Here is an 18309-nt window from a genome sequence, read left to right on the forward strand (position 1 = left end):
TTTGAATTATATGAAATATTTTTGCCTCTGAGTCATCATAATTAAACTACCCCTCTTGTCTTCTTTTTATTCCTTTCTTTTTCCCTTCCTTCTTTTTTTTATTTTTTACTTTCCCCATTGTCCTTCCTTCTTCTTTTTCTTCCTTCCTTTAAACATTCCTTCCCTCCTTCCTTGCTTCCTTTTTTTTTCTTATATGTTGATATTCCCAATTATTCATTGTACTTGAGCAAGTATCTTAATTTTTTTTTTCTATTCAAATGTTTTGGAGCATTTTGAATATTATCCTAGAAGCAAAGATCAAAATTTCTGTGCCTCTGATAAAGATTTTGGAGTCCTGTGGCATATATGCATTTTAATTTGCCTATTAACACACAGATAAACAATAGGGATTTGAAAAAAATACCTTATCTACTCTGGTGTTATCATGATATCTAGCTCACAGAATTCCTTTAGAACTCAAACAATCACAAGTAAAATTATGACATAGACTATAATGCACAATACAAATATTAACTATTATTGTTGTTATTATTTGTATATGTTGCTTAGACAATATCTAAGTGAAATTAGTTTGGTCCTGCCCCTCCCCCCGCAACTCTGCTATCCATACTGTATAATAAGAGATTCTGGTGTGAGCCCAGATGCAGTTAATTCAGCAGCTGCAATATAGTCATGATCCTCCAAGTAGTGTATGGGTAGCCCTGATCATGACCGCAGAGGTTTCCTCTCTAAGAAGGGTAAGTTTATTATATTTTCCTGGCTTACTGAAAATGCTTATGGGTTTCATAAAACTAAATTAAAAGGAACTAAGACATCATTTTATAGTACCTTGTAATCAAGATTCTAAAAACTTATAAATCATGTTTCATATGTTATGGTAAAGATAGGTAGTTATGTGTCTATTGAGAGATGTAAACTTTTAAAAGTTCAATGTTATGGCAATATTAACCAAACCAATCTTTGCAAAATCAACTAATTAATGTAATGTGATAGAATCTTTGTCTTTGTTATTCCTTTATGTTATGCATTAAATCAATTTAAATGTTGTGGATTTTAAGTTATCTTTTATAACACTTATCTAATAAAAGGAAAACCTAATAGTTCTTAGATATTTTAGTTTAAGAAAAAAATGCATTTTTCCTTTTGTTCTAAACACCAAACACAAAAATATATTTACACAGTAAAATGTATTTTATACTATTTTTCTAGTAACCCATTTCTTTACTATTACTTTTTACTGACCTATTATTCAAAATATATTTTATGCACTTATAATTTATTTTATTAAAGTTTATTTTACTTTTTAAATAACCTCATTTATGCACTTCAATTTATATCTCTATTTCATTTAAATCAGATATATGGCATTGATTGATTATTTTTGCATTATTTAGATACAGACCAATTTTTTTTTCATTTCTTTCTAATGTAATTTTAGAATAGCAATTAGTTGACTCCCTGGGATTTGTAACATTTCTTCCTTGATAAACATTTCTAAATAAATAGCATACTTATTTTTACCAATAATTTCTGAAATTATCACTTGGGAATAAAGATGAAAGGTAAAGAGTTTTTTTATAATTTTCATTCAACACCTGATTTTTGAAGTGATACATGGACAGTTTGATGGAAATTCTGCACTCTTGAGGAAATAATCGTCAGCTGTGACTTATGGACAGTGATTCCTTTCAAAGAGCTCTTGTGATGCTGAAAACCACAAGAATGAGGCTTGAGTGGTTTTTGCAGCCATGGGGACTCCAAGATAGAATTGTAACCAAAATAGGAACTGAGCTGAGCATTTATAGAAAAGTAAACTAATGACCTCCCTGAGCGCTCTCTTTGGTTTCTGGAACCTGAGTTTACCCTTTCTCTTTGGGCTTCAGTGTTCTCTCAGAAAGCCCTCCGGAAAGAAGGCTCCTTTAAACAAACAGTCCTGGGGGAAGTGCTCTCCTCTCAGTATTAGATTCAGATGCAGGGATTCAATAGGAAAAAACAGCAAAAAAAAAGCGGGGCAAAGACACTGGCTAATGTTATGTACCTTGAGCGTGGGTGAAGATTGTGTCGCTGAGTGTAATATCATACAGAAAACTGAACCCTTTCTCCGTTCTCCCAGGCATCTGGGAAGATACAAACCATCATTTCTCATGGCTCAGTTTTGCATCAAACACATATGTTAAGTCAGCAACTGGAATTTGAGCAGCTATTCCACAAAGATGGACTTTGTGGTAAAGAGGGAATCTGCAGCCTAAGACACAGTTACTTATATTCCTGCTCTGTGTCTGTCTGTCTCTCTCTCTCTCTCTCTCTCTCTCTCTCTCTCTCGAGCACGCATACATGTGTCTGAGGCTGCTGATTTTTTTCCTCTTGTAGAAGTGAATATACAGGATATATACCAATATGCCTTCTTTTCTTGGTGTTGTAGGATATGCCTTCTTTTCTTGGTGTTGTAGGTTCTAAACCTTTGTTGTGGTTTTTTTATATTACAGGAGTGAACTGCTCATGAACTTTTCCATTGTTGTTACTTGAGAGTTGTAATTTGAAAAAAAAGTTATATAATATATTATATTATTGAACAGAGACCCTAAAAAAGGAAATAAATGCAATCCGCATATGTCCATTCTGACTGCTATTATCCACTTTACTTTCATTTTTTATATAGCCCTGATGCTTAAAATCCACTTTGTTATTCACAATAACATTTCTATTGGGGGATTAACTTCCTTGACCCTGTTTTGCAAGTGAAAACTGAATACATGCTAAACTGGTAAAAGAATCTGTTTCGAATCACTTGCTCTCTGACTCTTCTTTGTTTATCCTATTAAATCATCTCTTTTTGCACTGTTGCCATAAAACCAAATGGCAACCGTATGACTGTTAGAAATATTTTGAATATCATTGGAAATCAAAATATCAACCATCTGAGATGAACAAAAAAAAATCAGATTCTCATAACATTCCTATTGTTGGATACATTTCAAAGTGTAATATTTCATGCACCTGAATTCTGGTACATTTTTGAAATTCTTGAGGGATTTATTTTTATAATTTTGTCCTTAGTTGTTATTATTCACTTTTGATGCTATCATAGATGATAACGTTTTGTCAAATTATTCTGGCTCAAATTGCAGGACCTTAGCAACACTAATTTCTGCCACATGAATGCAATTGAGAGGATGATGCTACCCAAGCATCTTAAGTTGCAGTGCAGCCCAAAATGCATGTTAGTCCTTGAATTTCATTTACTTTTCCAAAGGTCAAAATTGACAACAAGTTTAATATTTTTAATTTATTTTAGAAACTTCAAGGAATTATAGAAATGGATAGTTAGAATAACCTCCTCATTCTACAAAAGTCAATCATAACATTTCATTAAATCTCTAAATCCTATGTATAATTATTGGGAGAAAAATTTTCATGGGTCTCTCACACTTCTGCACACCTGATGAGAAAAAAGTACTAACTGCCTATTTTGTAGACTATATTTAGGGATATTTGTAGTGAAGAGATTTGGAAGGCACTGCCTCTCTGTGAAGCAAAAGGCTGGTTTGCAAACAGCTTTAAGAAGTAGAGATAGGGACTCCATTGGCACAAAAAACAGGTTTGCTTACTGTCCAGTAAAATGAACATAATGCCTCCCTCAAGTTCCAGTATACTTTACTATTATGAAATATTCAGATTCCCTCCACCTAGGGTTTTCCCCCTGTAATACAATAAATGCCAGTGTCACCTGGCTCTTTTCTCACTGCCCAGAGGGAATTGGAGCTTGAGGAACTGGCATAAGAAATGCTGATACTCTGAGTACTGCTATTACTGCAATAAAGTCTTTTATCTCTGACCCAGGAGACATATATCTTCTGCCAGCATCCATGAAACTGTGCCAGGGTAACTTATTTTACAAGTAAGACAAAAATCACAGACCCTTCACAGTTCTTGACCGTTTTTTTGTGGACAATCAAGATGATCTCACAAATGAAAGACTATAGTCAGTTTATTCATTTTTTAAATATATATTGTTGTGTTTTTTACAGAGAGGAAGGGAGAGAGGTAGATAGTTAGAAACATCGATGAGAGAGAAACATCTATTAGCTGCCTCCTGCACACTCCCTACTGGAGATGTGACTGCAACCAAGGTACATGCCCTTGACCGGAATCGAACCTGGGACCCTGGCTTCCCCAGGCTCTATCCACTGAGCCAAACTAGTTAGGGCAGTTTATTCATTCTTAAACATGATTCCCATGATGAAATTTGATGACACTTCACAGGTAGAGATAATTTTTTTTTAATGAAGGCCAGTGAATACCTTATTTATTAAATATCAGAGAAATAAGCACAGATTTTCATGTGCACCAAGATGTGAGTATATTGCTGCTTGGGGGTAAATTTCAGGTAAATTAAATAGGATTATAGTTTTAATTTGACATTCAAAAGTGGTAGTAGTAATAATAGCTAACACTTATTGAAAACTTGTTAAATATACTTGGTGTTGTTCTTAATTAATTGCTTTTATTAGCATATGTATGTAGCTCATATTTGGATATGAAATACATATTTCAAAGCAATTGGATGAACTAGTTTTATATCTTAGGTAAGAGACATATATGAGAAATGAAGCTTTACCATTAAAATTACCTTAGAAACTAGGTTTTATTCTTATTTTTAATTCATATGTTTTGCTAATAAAAAATATGATGGTAATCATTGTGACTGAATTGTCATGAATTATGTCATATATATATATATATACATATATATGTATATATATGCACATTTTTGGAACTCTAAGAGACTCAAGATTAAAATTTAAATGCATTTTAAGTATATATTAACAAAGTAAATCTAACACTTGTAATAGAAACATTATATAAAAATTTCCAGAGGGCCTGGAGATTTTGAATTGTGTTCCTCTTTATTAGAAATTTCAATTATATCCTTAAATGGCTGAAATGAAATTTAAATGTTTGTCATTGATCGACGAATATTCAGATTTAAATGGGCACCATATTTCACCCACACATCAGTTTACATACTCATTTTTAGAGTACAGTAAGAATTTTATACTCTGTAAATTTCATTAGAATGATTTGAACAATTCCTCTGGGAACAGGATTTTGGCAAATGTCTTCTCACTACATAGTTAGCAGGTTGTTCCAAGTTGCTGGAAAGAGTAGTTTCTAATAGTTGTCATTGGTATTTTGCTTCTTTATTCACTTGATAATCTTCCTGAATGAAATTTTACTTGTTTCTGAGGATACACTAAGCATCATATCATAGATTTAACGTGAACTTTGGAAATATGAGATGAAGGTTATGGAGGTGCATATTAGGGACCACCCACAATCAAAGCCAGTGAATGGTGCAAATGTGATAATTATATTTATAGCACAATATAAAAGAAAATATAAGTCAAAAAGGAGAAATTACCAACTTCTCTGATCCATATGGAATTTCAAAGTGAAATTATTCAAAATTATTAAATAGAAGAGAAATACTTTGGGCAACTTGTGTTAGTATCATGGTCTATAGTGACTATGTGTATAATCATTTTGACCAATTTTGAACGTTTCAAGTAATTTGAAAAGAAAATATTTATAAAATCTTAAGCAGTATTTCTAAAACTCCAAAACAGTCAGTCTGGAGGTATAAAACCAGTCAAATGGGATACTTAACTGAAATGAGCATTTCAGTAAAATTATTTGGTAGCTTAGTGCACGAGTCTTTACCTAGTTTATCACGTCATTCAAACCACTTTAAATTTATTTTTCAATTAATATCAGTTTAAAGATGATATGGTTCAATAATATGAATAGACATATATTTAAATAACTAGCCATGAAATAATGCCAATTTTGTTGTCCTAGTTAAATCAGAATTAAAGAAAAAATTCTCTCACATTAAAACAAAACATTAAGGTGGAAAGGTCAGTTGATTTTATTATGCCATCCTTCTTAATAGTGAAGGTAAAAATATCTCCCAAGAAAGACAAAACAGCCTACACACCATTTCATAAGACAGTTGTTTAAAACTCAAGTTACAAATTCAACATTAGGTGGCTAATATTGTGATTAGAAGATAGTTGAATCTTAGTTTTAATAGATATGTCCCTTTAAAGAAGAGATTTCTAACATCCTTCAGTGAATGTCAAGGTATTAGGAAGACATGATTATGGATGACCTGATGTCAGCACAGTGTTAAAAAGAAAAGATATGAAACCTTATTTTTAGATATAAGTATGGAGCAGCCTAAATAGAGAGAGGGATGAAGTGAGTGACAGGAACAGTCTCACGGATTACTACTTTGGTATGAAGATTCTAGTATTCAGCTAGCTTGCTAAATAAATGGACTAACGAAAAAGAAAGTCAACAGATTAACTTCAGGAATTAAGCCTGTTAATGGATTTTCATGCAGAAATGAATCCACCCATCATGATAGGGAAAGGCTTTCCCAGCTGCAAGATTAAGCATTAAAATGTTTCTACATAAACTGCAGATGGGATGTAGACTTTTTTTTTCTTTTTAAATGACTGTTCATTGACCTGAGGCAATGCTGTACTATACCCCTTCATTTTGGGCTAATTTATATTTGTACCAGAACAAGTTGTTAGATTTAATCATGAACTGAATATATTTGAATAGAGATTGTTCATCTTCACAGTCTTCTCTCCTTTTTTTCTCTTATTTATAGCTAAATTTCACTGTTCCATCCATAATTTAAGAACATGCAAGGAGGTAATTGGAATTGGAGGTAAATTATATTCTTTTGTGAAAAGTATAATTATCGGAAGTTAGTTAAAAACACCTCAATTCTCTTTAATTTTCATGCATGGAGCAGTTGTTTTGACAGATGGATGGACTTTATTTTTGTAACTGTGCGGGAAAGACTGTGTAACAGAGTCTAATCAGTGCTACATATTTGTAATGTTTGTTTTTGAATCACTGTGCATTTGGCTCCTATATCATTTTCTGGGAGTAGACATTTTCTTTCTAATTTTTCCAGGCTAATATCTCTATGTGTAATTCCTCTGAAATTACACATTTGATCCGAAAGGACTGGAAATCCTAAAAAAAAATAAGTGCAAATGGTTTGTCACTGAGGATGATGAATCATTACTCTTCAGGTGTGGCCCTGGGGTTTACTGGTTTATGACTGCCTTTACTTTTACTTCTAGGCTAAGTTAACAATTTATAATGCTGAGGGTCTGGAGTACATTTCAGTAAAATAAGAGGTCAGTATGGTTGCCTGACTCTCAAAAAGCCAAGTTGTTGCTAAACTTGTCTGTGTGTATCAACTTAAATTCCAAAAAGGAGCAAGGTTTGAAAATGAATTCATTTTGAACTGATTACATTCCCTTTATTACGTTGTAAATCCGCCAGTGCTGAGCAAAGCAGTGCAGTAGTCTAATGCCAAAAAGTACATTACATTCTGAGTTTTAAGAATCGTCATGGTTCAAGGAAAGGTCAGAAACACGCTTCTTCTGTCTCCCTAGAGCAGAAATGTGTGAAGTGTGTTTCCTTTTTCTGCCACGCTTCCTTCTTTATAATGGAATGTCCAGGCTGCTTCCAAAGAAAGTGAATATCCTGTTGTGGAACACTCCACAACCTTGGCAGCAAGAAGCTAGGGAAAGAAGGCAAATGAATGACAGGATCGACACTCTTTTATGTAGGTTTTCTGTTTAAAGAACAAATCCTGACCAACAATGTTTCTATCAAGTTTTGGGAGCCTGTTCTTTTTCTGTCCAGTTCTTTTAATTCATTGTTTCCACTCCATTATTGTTGATGAGTTCCCTTGAAGCTATTTTTGGCCAACTTTGAAAGTATTTAATTAATTTTCTTTGTTTCAGTTCAGTCTTCGCACACTGGAAACCCAGGAAATTTCTCTCCATTTTATTTGCCTCAACCTTCACTTCAAAATAATATTGAACTAGCCCCTGGGCATGGCAACAATACAACCTGCTGCCAACTGGGAGAGTTCAGTGGGGAAATGAAAGGGATCCTTCCAGGCCTAAGGCCAGTAGGGTGGGTCTAGTTGCTTTCTAGCACAGATAGACTCCTTATCAGCATACTCCCTGGTGAGAATGGTGTGAAACATGTGCCAGATTTCACAGCCCTGGTTCTGCCATTGATTTTTTTTTTCTTCAGCTGCTCTGTAGAGGAATAGTTGTCACATTATAGAAGTTCTTCTTTGACAGTTAATAGGGAACAAATTGAAATTATTATATTCAGTGTAGCTCTATTCCATCCTTTTTAAGAACCCTAAGAGTTCTTCAATCATTACTTTTTGCTAATCAGTTACATAATCTATAAGAGATAAGAACCAACAAATTCTATGATTTTAGAATTCATAACGGTTACAGAGGTGACATGGACCATGTGTGTTCACAAATATCTGTGCTTGGACGGAATTTCCTCCCTTTTATTTTTTATTGTGAAGAATGAGTCTATTCTATTTCTCAGATGCACTTAGGTACTACTAATGGGATTAGAGAACTTGGTTTTGTATTCGGAATTGCATGAAACTTTAAAGACATGGCAGAGAAACTGAAATCCTGTTCTTTTCTAAAATGAGCAAGACATCCATCTGGGACTACCACTATTATTTATTAGAATATTCGTTTTCTTACCAATATATACACAGCCAATTTTTTTGGTTTCAACATACGGTGATGGAGCTGGTCATTTATAATCTTGAATACTGAGCCACAATCAGGGATGGCTATCTCTTTATGTAAAAGCAGAGTGTGTGGCCACATACATGTTTCCAAGAAAGGGATACAATAAAGCATTTTCCTGAAAATGAGTTCTTCGCAAATGACTGCATTTTCTTTAAAATACTGAAAAATCCTTTGGGTAAGACTCATGAACGCTTCATTTGTAAATGAGTTTATCAGCTATTTCCCTCTCCACAACCTTGTTCCCTGCCCAAGCTTTCATGCCCTATTCTCTTGGGGAGAGATGAGAACTGTTACAGAACAGGGAGTTTGTTGCTAAGAGTCTTGGAAGTTGTTATATCTGCTTCACAGCTTTGCCTAAGATGTACTATGTTCAAAGTGAAACATGGCTGAGATCCATGTACCCTTTATGCTAGGAAATGTTTCTTCATAGCAACTTGAAAAATCCGTTGGTTTCAGAGCTTAATTTTATGTTTTCATGTATGACCAGACAAAAGTAAAATTCAGGATCGAAGTAGCAAAAACAGTGGGAGAAATTCGATGTTTATTGTAGTTACTCTCCTAAACTACTCAGCCTATGTTAAGAAAGCATGAGGAGTCCTAACTTGAAAGTTACATATTTTACTTTAGATAGCTCTAATTCAGTTTTAGGACAATATATTTATAAGACATCCTTAGGTTTCATCCTAGAAAAATCTGTGCTGATGGGAAGCAATTATTTGAATTTAAATATCAATTATTCTGTTCATTTGGTTGTCTGTTCCTGTTTCTTTTATGGAGACAATAGAGTTAAGACCAAATCATTAGCTGCAAGCGCAGAATACAGATGTCGTGTGGAAATGTACTTAAGTTATTGTAACACCTCAGTTATAAATTCCCACTGACTACACAAGGCCCAGTGCATTCTGAGCTCTCACTTTGTAAGCCTCATGTCACAGAGAGTGACTTTTGGAGTGTTCCAGTGCTAGGACCAACCCAGTCTCTATAATGCTTCCCAACTTGTTTGTACTATAGTCTGCTTTTGCGCTTCGCCTGCACTTTAGTTACATATTTGGGTCTTAATTCCAAATCTTTATAGGCAAAAACGCAAAACTAATTAAGAAAGTGTATGATCAATAACAGAGTACTTTTTAGTGCTGTTTTAACACATACGCATTTGTATATTTTTAAATGGATGTTATATATTCTATGATGAACTCATATTTTTCTAAAATTTTCCATTTCTAGGATTTGTGACTTGATAGTAGACCATAACATTTTTAAGCTATTTTTGAGTTTGAGTTTTCTTTTTACAGTATTGATATAGTTCATCTATTTAAAATATTTTGTTAAAATTGAGTCTTTCTTTCTCTGAACTGTTGGGACAATGAAATTATTCAACTTATATTATGAATATCCGCGATTTCCCTCAAATCTTTCCTCAACAGGGACAAAAGGCTAATATTCCTGTTTGCTCATAGAAAAGTATTTTCTTCCATAGGATTTACAGATAGAATACAATATATAGAAAGAATCTAAATAGTTTTATCCATTTTATTTCTTATCTGATATCTTATTCAAAAAATAACTTTCCAGGAATGTCTAAACTTCTATAAATAATGATAAAACATGACTAGAATTTACTCATCACTAATTGTCCCCTCCCCGCTCCGCCCCCCAGGGAAATCCATGACTCATTAGGCAGGGAGTTGCATGTATGGGTTCAGGATTCCATGAACTATCTGAAAGTACTTTGTAATTATACCTGCTCTACAAAACACCCGTTAGCCTATAGATACTCCAAACTCTAGCATCTTTATCTCACCTTAAATATGCCCAAATTGTCTTTGAGGCTGAAGTGACATTTGCAGGAGAAAGTGGTTCTAACTTCTTAGGGTCTATAGAGCTCATTAGCAAGCAGCATTCTGAAGTTCAAAGCCGACTGCCCATCATGATGGGTTACTATTGATATTAAACTTCACGTTTAAAAGAAGTGCATATTATCTTTACTTTTGTTTTCCTTTTCTAAAATTAAATTCAAAGCTGATTTTTTGCAAAAAAATCACCTTTGTATTATTTACCTAATTTATTGATTAATCAAATCATTTCGTTTGCTTCATTTCTAGAAAATGTACCTTTGATTGCAGACTGGTTAACTACATTTATTCTACTTTTGAATAAATAAATTACAAATGTTTTTATTAAAAGAGTTAGTACAAGAAAACATTTTATTTAGCGACACCCCCTACCCCCACAAGACTAAGAACTTCAATGTTTTCAGTTCATATAAAAATATGAGCAAACAATAGTATAATAAACCCTACTAATGCCGTGAAAAGGACACAAAAAACTGTTCAATCATACTCAGCACCTTAGAGGCTATCTCAGGCATGCTGCCTGCTAGAACTCACTGCTTTTCCTTTTGTCTTACAGAAAGAATGTGCGAATTTCATCAAGGTGCTTAAAGCTTACAATCAGACTCACTTGTACGCCTGTGGAACGGGGGCTTTTCATCCGATTTGCACCTACATTGAAATTGGACATCATCCTGAGGTAAAGCTGGCTTTTAAAAATTAGTGTTTGTCCATGACCCCTTCCTATTCAAATGCTTCATTACTGGTTTCTTCAGCTCATTTAACTTCTGGTTCATATTCAGTGAGACCTACTTCAAATGCAGATGCTGTTATTCATTTTAATCTGTGAATGCAAAAACAATGAGACCATCACTCAAGGCTAACGATGGAACAGGAGGAAGGAAGGAAGAAAGCACTTGCTTTCGCCCTGGATGACAGAGTCAAATCCATTTTGCATGTGTGGCAGATGTCAGCCGGCTGAGTGCACACTGTTTTCTCCTTCATTTTTTTATTGCCAGCTTTCCCCTCCATTTCCATCCTCAGTCAGAAGTGTCTGCCACCCCGGTTATTTTCTTCTGCCCAGGGATTATAAAAGAATGCCGTACTTGTGCACAATGATCTGCTCTCATGTTTGACCTCAATTATTTTCTTACGTGTTCTAGCTCAGCTAAGTGATATTTTTATATTGTTGGCTATTATATTGGTGATATGGAAAAAATCTTTAATATGTTTATGATTCCTAAAAGATGTTTTAGTGAGAAAATTTGGTGAGGAGATTAAAATGAGGTAAATTTAAGTAAAAATTAAAATTAGGGGAATATTTAAAGGAAAAGTTACTACTATTGAAAGTAGTTTCATGAATTGGGCTTACCAATATCCTTCAATTATAAGCCCCTTTATAACTTCTGGCTCAAAATCCTAAGAATAAACGCATTTATGCAGTGAGAAAATCATTTGTGACAAGAGTTTTCTTCCAAATTGGCATTCAGAAATACTTAACAAATAAAGGATTTGTTCCCAGGATATTTCTGGAACCCTAAAGATAAAATATAATTTACATGTTAGCCACTTCTTTATAACTTAAACTCCAGGATCTCCAAAATTTTTTTAAGATGTCCTAAAGTGATACAAATGTGTTCTTTCAACCCAAAGACTTAGAGATCAAAACAGTGTTGTAACGTGTGTGTGTGTGTGTGTGTGTGTGTGTGTTTTAATAAGACACCTTAGAGACTATGTGGTTTCTAGACTACGTACAATTATAATTATTATTACTTTCCTGTTGAGCCTGAGAAGATTAAACACTTTCTGCAGCTAAAACCAGTTTAGGCAATTGCCCCTCTATTTCCCCACCACATCCTTCCTCCTCTTCTCACAGGCATGTATACTGTACTTGCAACATACCTAAGAGGTTTTTTTAAATATATTTTTATTGATCTCAGAGAAGAAGGGAGAAGAGAGAGAGATAGAAACATCAATGATGAGAGAGAATCATTGACCGGCTGCCTCCTTCATGCTCCCCACTGGGAATTGAGTCAGCAACCATATGCCCTGACTGGGAATTGAACTGTGACCTCCTGGTTCATAGATCAGTGCTCAACCACTGAGCCATACTGGCCAGGACATACCCAAGAGTGTTAAGTAAAAAGTTAACTTTAAGGAAAGGCAGTTTTACTTAAATTGCTTGTTTCATATTGGTGAAATCAAGAATCATTTCCTGCACATAGTACTGGAGACTTGGTACACTCTCCTTCTTTGCCTGCTTAGCCATTTCCTATCATCAGGGGCCCTAGAAAACCGACTTGAGTGATTGCTCCACTCTTTTATACTCTGGAGATAGCTCTAGAGTATTCCCTAATATTATATTTTCTTTGTGCATCTGTATGCCAGGCATGGTGCTGTCAGAGCAATGGAGTCAGGAGAGCTGTGCTTCAATCACAGGTTAGATGGTGTCACATCTGGCTTTGATCTTGTTCTACAACGTCCTAGCTGTGGAACATTGGAAAATTACTTAACCTCTCTGAGACTCTGTCTCACAATGTGTAAAACAAAACTAAACAAATCCTCTTCGACCCTCAGTATTCATATATTTTAAGTGAGAGTTTGACTACTTAACCTCCAACTGCCTTCCAACCCTCCTAGCAACCCATTGACATTTTTGCTATAGAAACTCAAGGAGTTCTAATCCCATCATTGTTCAAAGCATGCCCTCTGACCTCAGACTGCAGGACTTTTGTCCAATCTCAATTCAATACTAGATGCTTGAAATAGAGCATGCTACTTATTTTTTCTGTCTCTGTTTCTAACCTAGAAAGTGATAGAGTTTTTATGAGAGTTTAATAGGTAGTAGGTGCTGAAAATATCAGTTACCATTTTGAAAATATATATTTGCATCTCAGGGCTGAAAGCCATTGCTCTCTTTCATGTTCGTATTTAAGTGTCACTTTGCCTCTTAAATGTACTTCACTTCATCAGAGGATGCAAAACACGGCACTGAGCTCTCATTGTTGCCAGGTGATTCTGCACTTGTCTCATTTTTCTACATTTTTAAATTTGAAGCTTAGATGACATTGATGACCTTAAATTAAAATACTACATATTGTTCCCCTATTTTTATCATTTTCCAAAAAAAATGTACATTTTGTTTTATGTTTGAAGTTGCTATTTAGTAGAGTTCACAGCATATTCCTTCTCAACTCATCAATTAATTATTCATTGCTGACTTACGGGTAGAGGGGGAATAGAAAGGTACAGGTTTTGGAGACAGGCCATTTACTCAGGCAAATGAGGCCATTTCTTTGACTGAAAACAATAAATAAAGATCCCATTAAATCTCCTTTGATGTGGAATATTGGGGTGCAAGGATTTTTCTGAAATTCTGAGGCTCAGAACCTTTAAGAGAGGTCTTCTCTGAGAAGCTCCACTGAGCTTCATTTCTATGGCAACTGTATATTGAGAAATACTGTTCCGGACTGTTTAGGAAGTCAGTGAAAAGATGATTATGCAATTACCTAGGGGATTTGGAGCCGTCTAGACAGTCTATCTAGGAAATTCTGGAAAAGAAATTATCAAGATAGTTTGACTAGATGACATGAAATTTAATTTTCAGTGCTTAAGCTTCCTTAAGAGAGAATCTGTTTTAAATTGATCTATACTGATACTGAGAACACTGCCCTTGGATTTACACAGTTATGCTATTTGGGGAGTTTGATAACAGAGACAATGCATGCTTCATACGGTTAGGAAAAGAATGAGGGTAATGGAAAGATTGGAAGAGAAAGGAACAAAATAGCAGTCAGACCAAGAGCAGAATTTTCAGATTAGAGTTCATAAACTTTCATGATGGTTGCATTTAGTAACTTTATTTACAAGGATGGTTTTTCAGATAAAAACATGACACATCTTTGTCCTAGAGTCTAGTTTAGAAGTAATATGTATACTTTGCTGTTACCTGCCCTACACTACAGAAAATAAGTAAATAGTTTCATTTATGCTCTGTCCAGCCCTTACATATTACAAATAATTTTATCATACAAAATAATGACATTTTTGTTTTTTGCTTTTAGCATGGATTTTATGGACACTTTACTTTCATTTTTTCTTTGCAGTGTTCTTCCTTTAAAATAACTCATTGTCTTACATGAGTTCCCAGGGTTATTGAAACCTGTTGTTAGAAAATGACATGATGGGCTTACTAATTCAGATGACCAATGGCCACCAAAATAAAGGCATCAATTTTGAAGTAAATAAAGCTTCTATTTATCACTTAAGAGCTTCAGATCTTGTTGGAGGAAATTAACAATTCCTTTTAAAAATGGCAAACAGTTTGCAAAATAGCCTCCTCATTTACGCCCTAGTTAAATAGATTTTATTTTATTCTCCTGGCATTTTAAGAGCAATATTTATACTTTTGAATATTGTATTTCAAAACTTACTTTACTGTCTAGTGAATGCCTTCTGACCACACACAGTATGTCATTGATTGCTGTATTAAAGAGATTTTCTGTTTCCTGTAGTACCTTTGGGGATTGATAGACATATTAATTAACTCCAGTCCTATAAGATGTGTGTCAATCCATTCTTGGGTATCTGCCAATAGTCGTAGACACTGCAGATAACTGCCGGTGAGGACACATACTTCATACACACATATGTGTTTATCATAAAAATGCATGCAGAGTCCATGGAAGGAATGATTCAGAGCTAGAGTACAGATGAGTTTTATGTTTAAGCTGTTAGCATCCATGCCACTCAAGTGAAAAATGTAAGTCATCCTTAAGAGACAGAATATTCCCACATGGCTTATGGTATATGTTATTTCCCCTTCAAACTTACATCTGTTAAGAAATTGTACGTGTATAGCTTTTCAGAGAAGTCTCTGGATGTTTTCTCAAATTCCAAATGAGCCTCTTTTATGTACTGAGCAGGAAATCTAAGGAAAGATGGACCCAGATGAGAGCTGGAAAATATTAACTTTATAAATACTCTCATAATGCCATGATCTCAATTTATGATAGAAACAAAGGAACATTAAGAAATGCAGTGAAGCTTAATAGCTATCTATAAGGTTATTTCTACAATGACAGCCAATATGTAGATATAAAAAACAATGTTTGCTAGGGTCTCCCCTTCCACCAAGAATAAGAGTTTGCTTTAATGCAAAACTTTAAATCAAATGCTCTTAGTAACAGTCCTCATGACCTAAGTGCCATTTAAGTCAATACTTGTCTTTCTCTGACTGGCTTATTTCACTTAGCATTAAACTCTTCAGGTCCTTCCTGGCTGTCTCAAAGGGTAAGGTCCTTATTTCTGACAATAAGAAAAGAAATCACTATTGTTCTGGGATATTGAGAAGGTAAATGTGAAGTCACAGCTTTGTTTGTATCTAACTCTGTACTGTCTGCTTCAGATTCATGCATTTCTAATGAAAGCACTTACACTTTTCATGTGGGAAGGACCTATCCTTATAAATCTTAAACAGTCTCACTGCGAAAGCCTACATATGCCATTATAGAAAGCCATGAAGATATATCATTATGTAAGTTGCTAAGATGTGTTTTGACTGCACCAACTATAAATAAAAGAGAAAGTACATGTAGGGAATAAAAAGAGAGATCAAGGGGTGCAGTGGAGAGCAATCGGGGTTGTCAATTGCAGGCTTATAGAGGTAAGACTGGACCTCAGCATTATATGAGGAGTCCATTTATAGGATGAGATCTGAGGAAGTAGAAATAGCAAAGATTGGTGATGAGAATCAGTGTGACATAATGAAAATAGCACTAAGGTGAAAAGAAAAGATACAATGATAAAAGAGGTTTTATCAAATAGATTTGAGAGAACACTGGGGCATAATGGAGGCATTTATAACAAGGGCTCTTTAAATTTATAGTTACAATTCTGCTTAATTGTGACAATCGATGCCCAAGTCATATTGAAAATAATTTGTATTCAGATGAATGATTCAATAGAGATAAAATTGACTAGTAAAAATACAGGAAGCATTTTTCCTAAGCAAGGTCCTAATAGTAATGTTGAGGGATAGAAATGCAAATGTCTACCTCATATGACTCACACATACATAAAAATTTAACTTCAACATAGGTGAAGGTATCATAATTACAGCAATTATACTCGAAACGACTAATAGTGATTGAGCAATTAATATATATATACACACACATACTAGAGGCCCAGTGAATGAAATTTGTGCATGGGGGAGGGGGAGTCCCTCAGCCCGGCCTGCACCCTCTCCAATCCGGGACCCCTTGGGAAATGTCCAATTGCCTCTCACAATCCAGGATCACTGACTCCTAACCACTTGCCCGCCTGCCTGCCTGATTGCCCCTAACCACCTCTGCCTGCCTGATAGTCTCTAACTGCTCCCCTGCTGGCCTGATCACCCCTAACCTCCTCTGTCTCGCCCTGCACCTGGGGCCCAGGATTCCCTTCTCTGGCCAGTTGCAGGCACCCAGGCCCCGGGCTGCCTTTGTCTGGGCCACAGCCACAGGTGCCCAGAACCGCGGGGTGGGTGGCTTGTACCTCTCTGGGCCACACACAGGCATAGCCACTGGCTCCTGGGACTGCGCGGCGGGTGGCTTGTCCCTCTCCTTGTCCCTCTCCCGGACCACGGTGCAGGTACAGCCACTGGTGCCCGGAACCACAGGGTGGGAAGCTTGTCCCTCTCCCGGACCACAGGCATAGGTGCCACTCCTGGTGCCTGGGACAGGGGGCGGGCGACTTGTCCTTCTCCCAGGCCACACACAGCCTAGCTGGTCCCCATTCCTCTCTCACAAGCTCATTTGTGCCTGGCTGGTCCTCATTCCTCTCTCCCCAGTGTTGAGTGTCTGAGCCATTATGGTTGATGGTGTGAGGGCATGAGGGCATGACAACCATTTTCATATTAGCTCTTTATTATATAGGATATAGATATAGATATAGATATAGATATAGATATAGATACAGATATAGATATAGATAGATATAGTATACTGCCTGTTTTGAATGTATTACCTCAAATAATCTTTATAAAATCTGATGAAGTAGGTACTCTTAGTATTCCCATTTTACTGATGAGAAATTTAAGGCTTCCATGGGTATTTTGTAATGGGCCTAAGGCAAGCATGATGTTTGGTGGTTTATGTCTAAATCTAGAAATCACTCCTTTAAAAGGAAGTACCAGCAGCATGCAGTAGGAGATAAAGGGTAAAATCCTCAATTTGAATTTAGGGGATTAAGTCAGGGATTTTTTCCTGTGTTTATTTTGTATTTCAAAAAAACTTAATGTGTGCCTAATTAGAACAAGGTGGTGAGTGTAAATAAGAAACACTTGATGACGTGAACAAAGGCCATCACATTTAAGCTGGGTTTTGAAAAAATGGGTGAAGTATGGATGAGCTTGGAAGATAATAAGAGCAGTGAATAGAGAACAGAGACATGAAAAGCCAACAGGGAAAGGATAAATATCTCATTGTGCACAGAGTACAGGGATTTTCAAAATAAGAAGGCTTGAAAATTAGGATCAAGTTGAGTTTGGAGAAGCTAGTTAAGAGTTATACAAATTTTTAGGAAAAGGCTACTATTTTTGCTACAATTGTTTCAAAACACATTTTTTGGTGTAAATGTAGGGAAATGAATGGACAGGTAGATACATCCATTTTGATACTATAGCAAATGATTATGTGACATTATCAGAGTCAAGACTGATAGTGAGTGAAAGATACTAATCAGTACCTAAATTTCTCATTGGAAAACAAATCAAAATAACATCCAAATATCCCAAGCCAGTATTTCAAATACAACTGAGATGATGACAA

At 35.4% G+C, this 18309-nt stretch overlaps 1 protein-coding gene across 4 annotated transcripts in view; it reads left to right on the top strand.

Annotated features, from left to right (window-relative positions):
• SEMA3A (semaphorin 3A) overlaps window positions 1-18309 on the top strand; it is a 236266-nt gene that overhangs the window by 57341 nt on the left and 160616 nt on the right. For all 4 annotated transcript variants that reach the window (XM_023753776.1, XM_023753777.1, XM_023753775.1 and 1 more), the window contains one exon: window positions 11079-11198. In XM_023753776.1, coding sequence (XP_023609544.1) covers window positions 11079-11198 — 120 coding nt within the window. The remainder of the gene's footprint in view (window positions 1-11078; window positions 11199-18309) is intronic.

This window comes from Myotis lucifugus, unplaced genomic scaffold (genome assembly GCF_000147115.1).
Source record: "Myotis lucifugus unplaced genomic scaffold, Myoluc2.0 scaffold_51, whole genome shotgun sequence".
NCBI lineage: Eukaryota > Metazoa > Chordata > Mammalia > Chiroptera > Vespertilionidae > Myotis > Myotis lucifugus.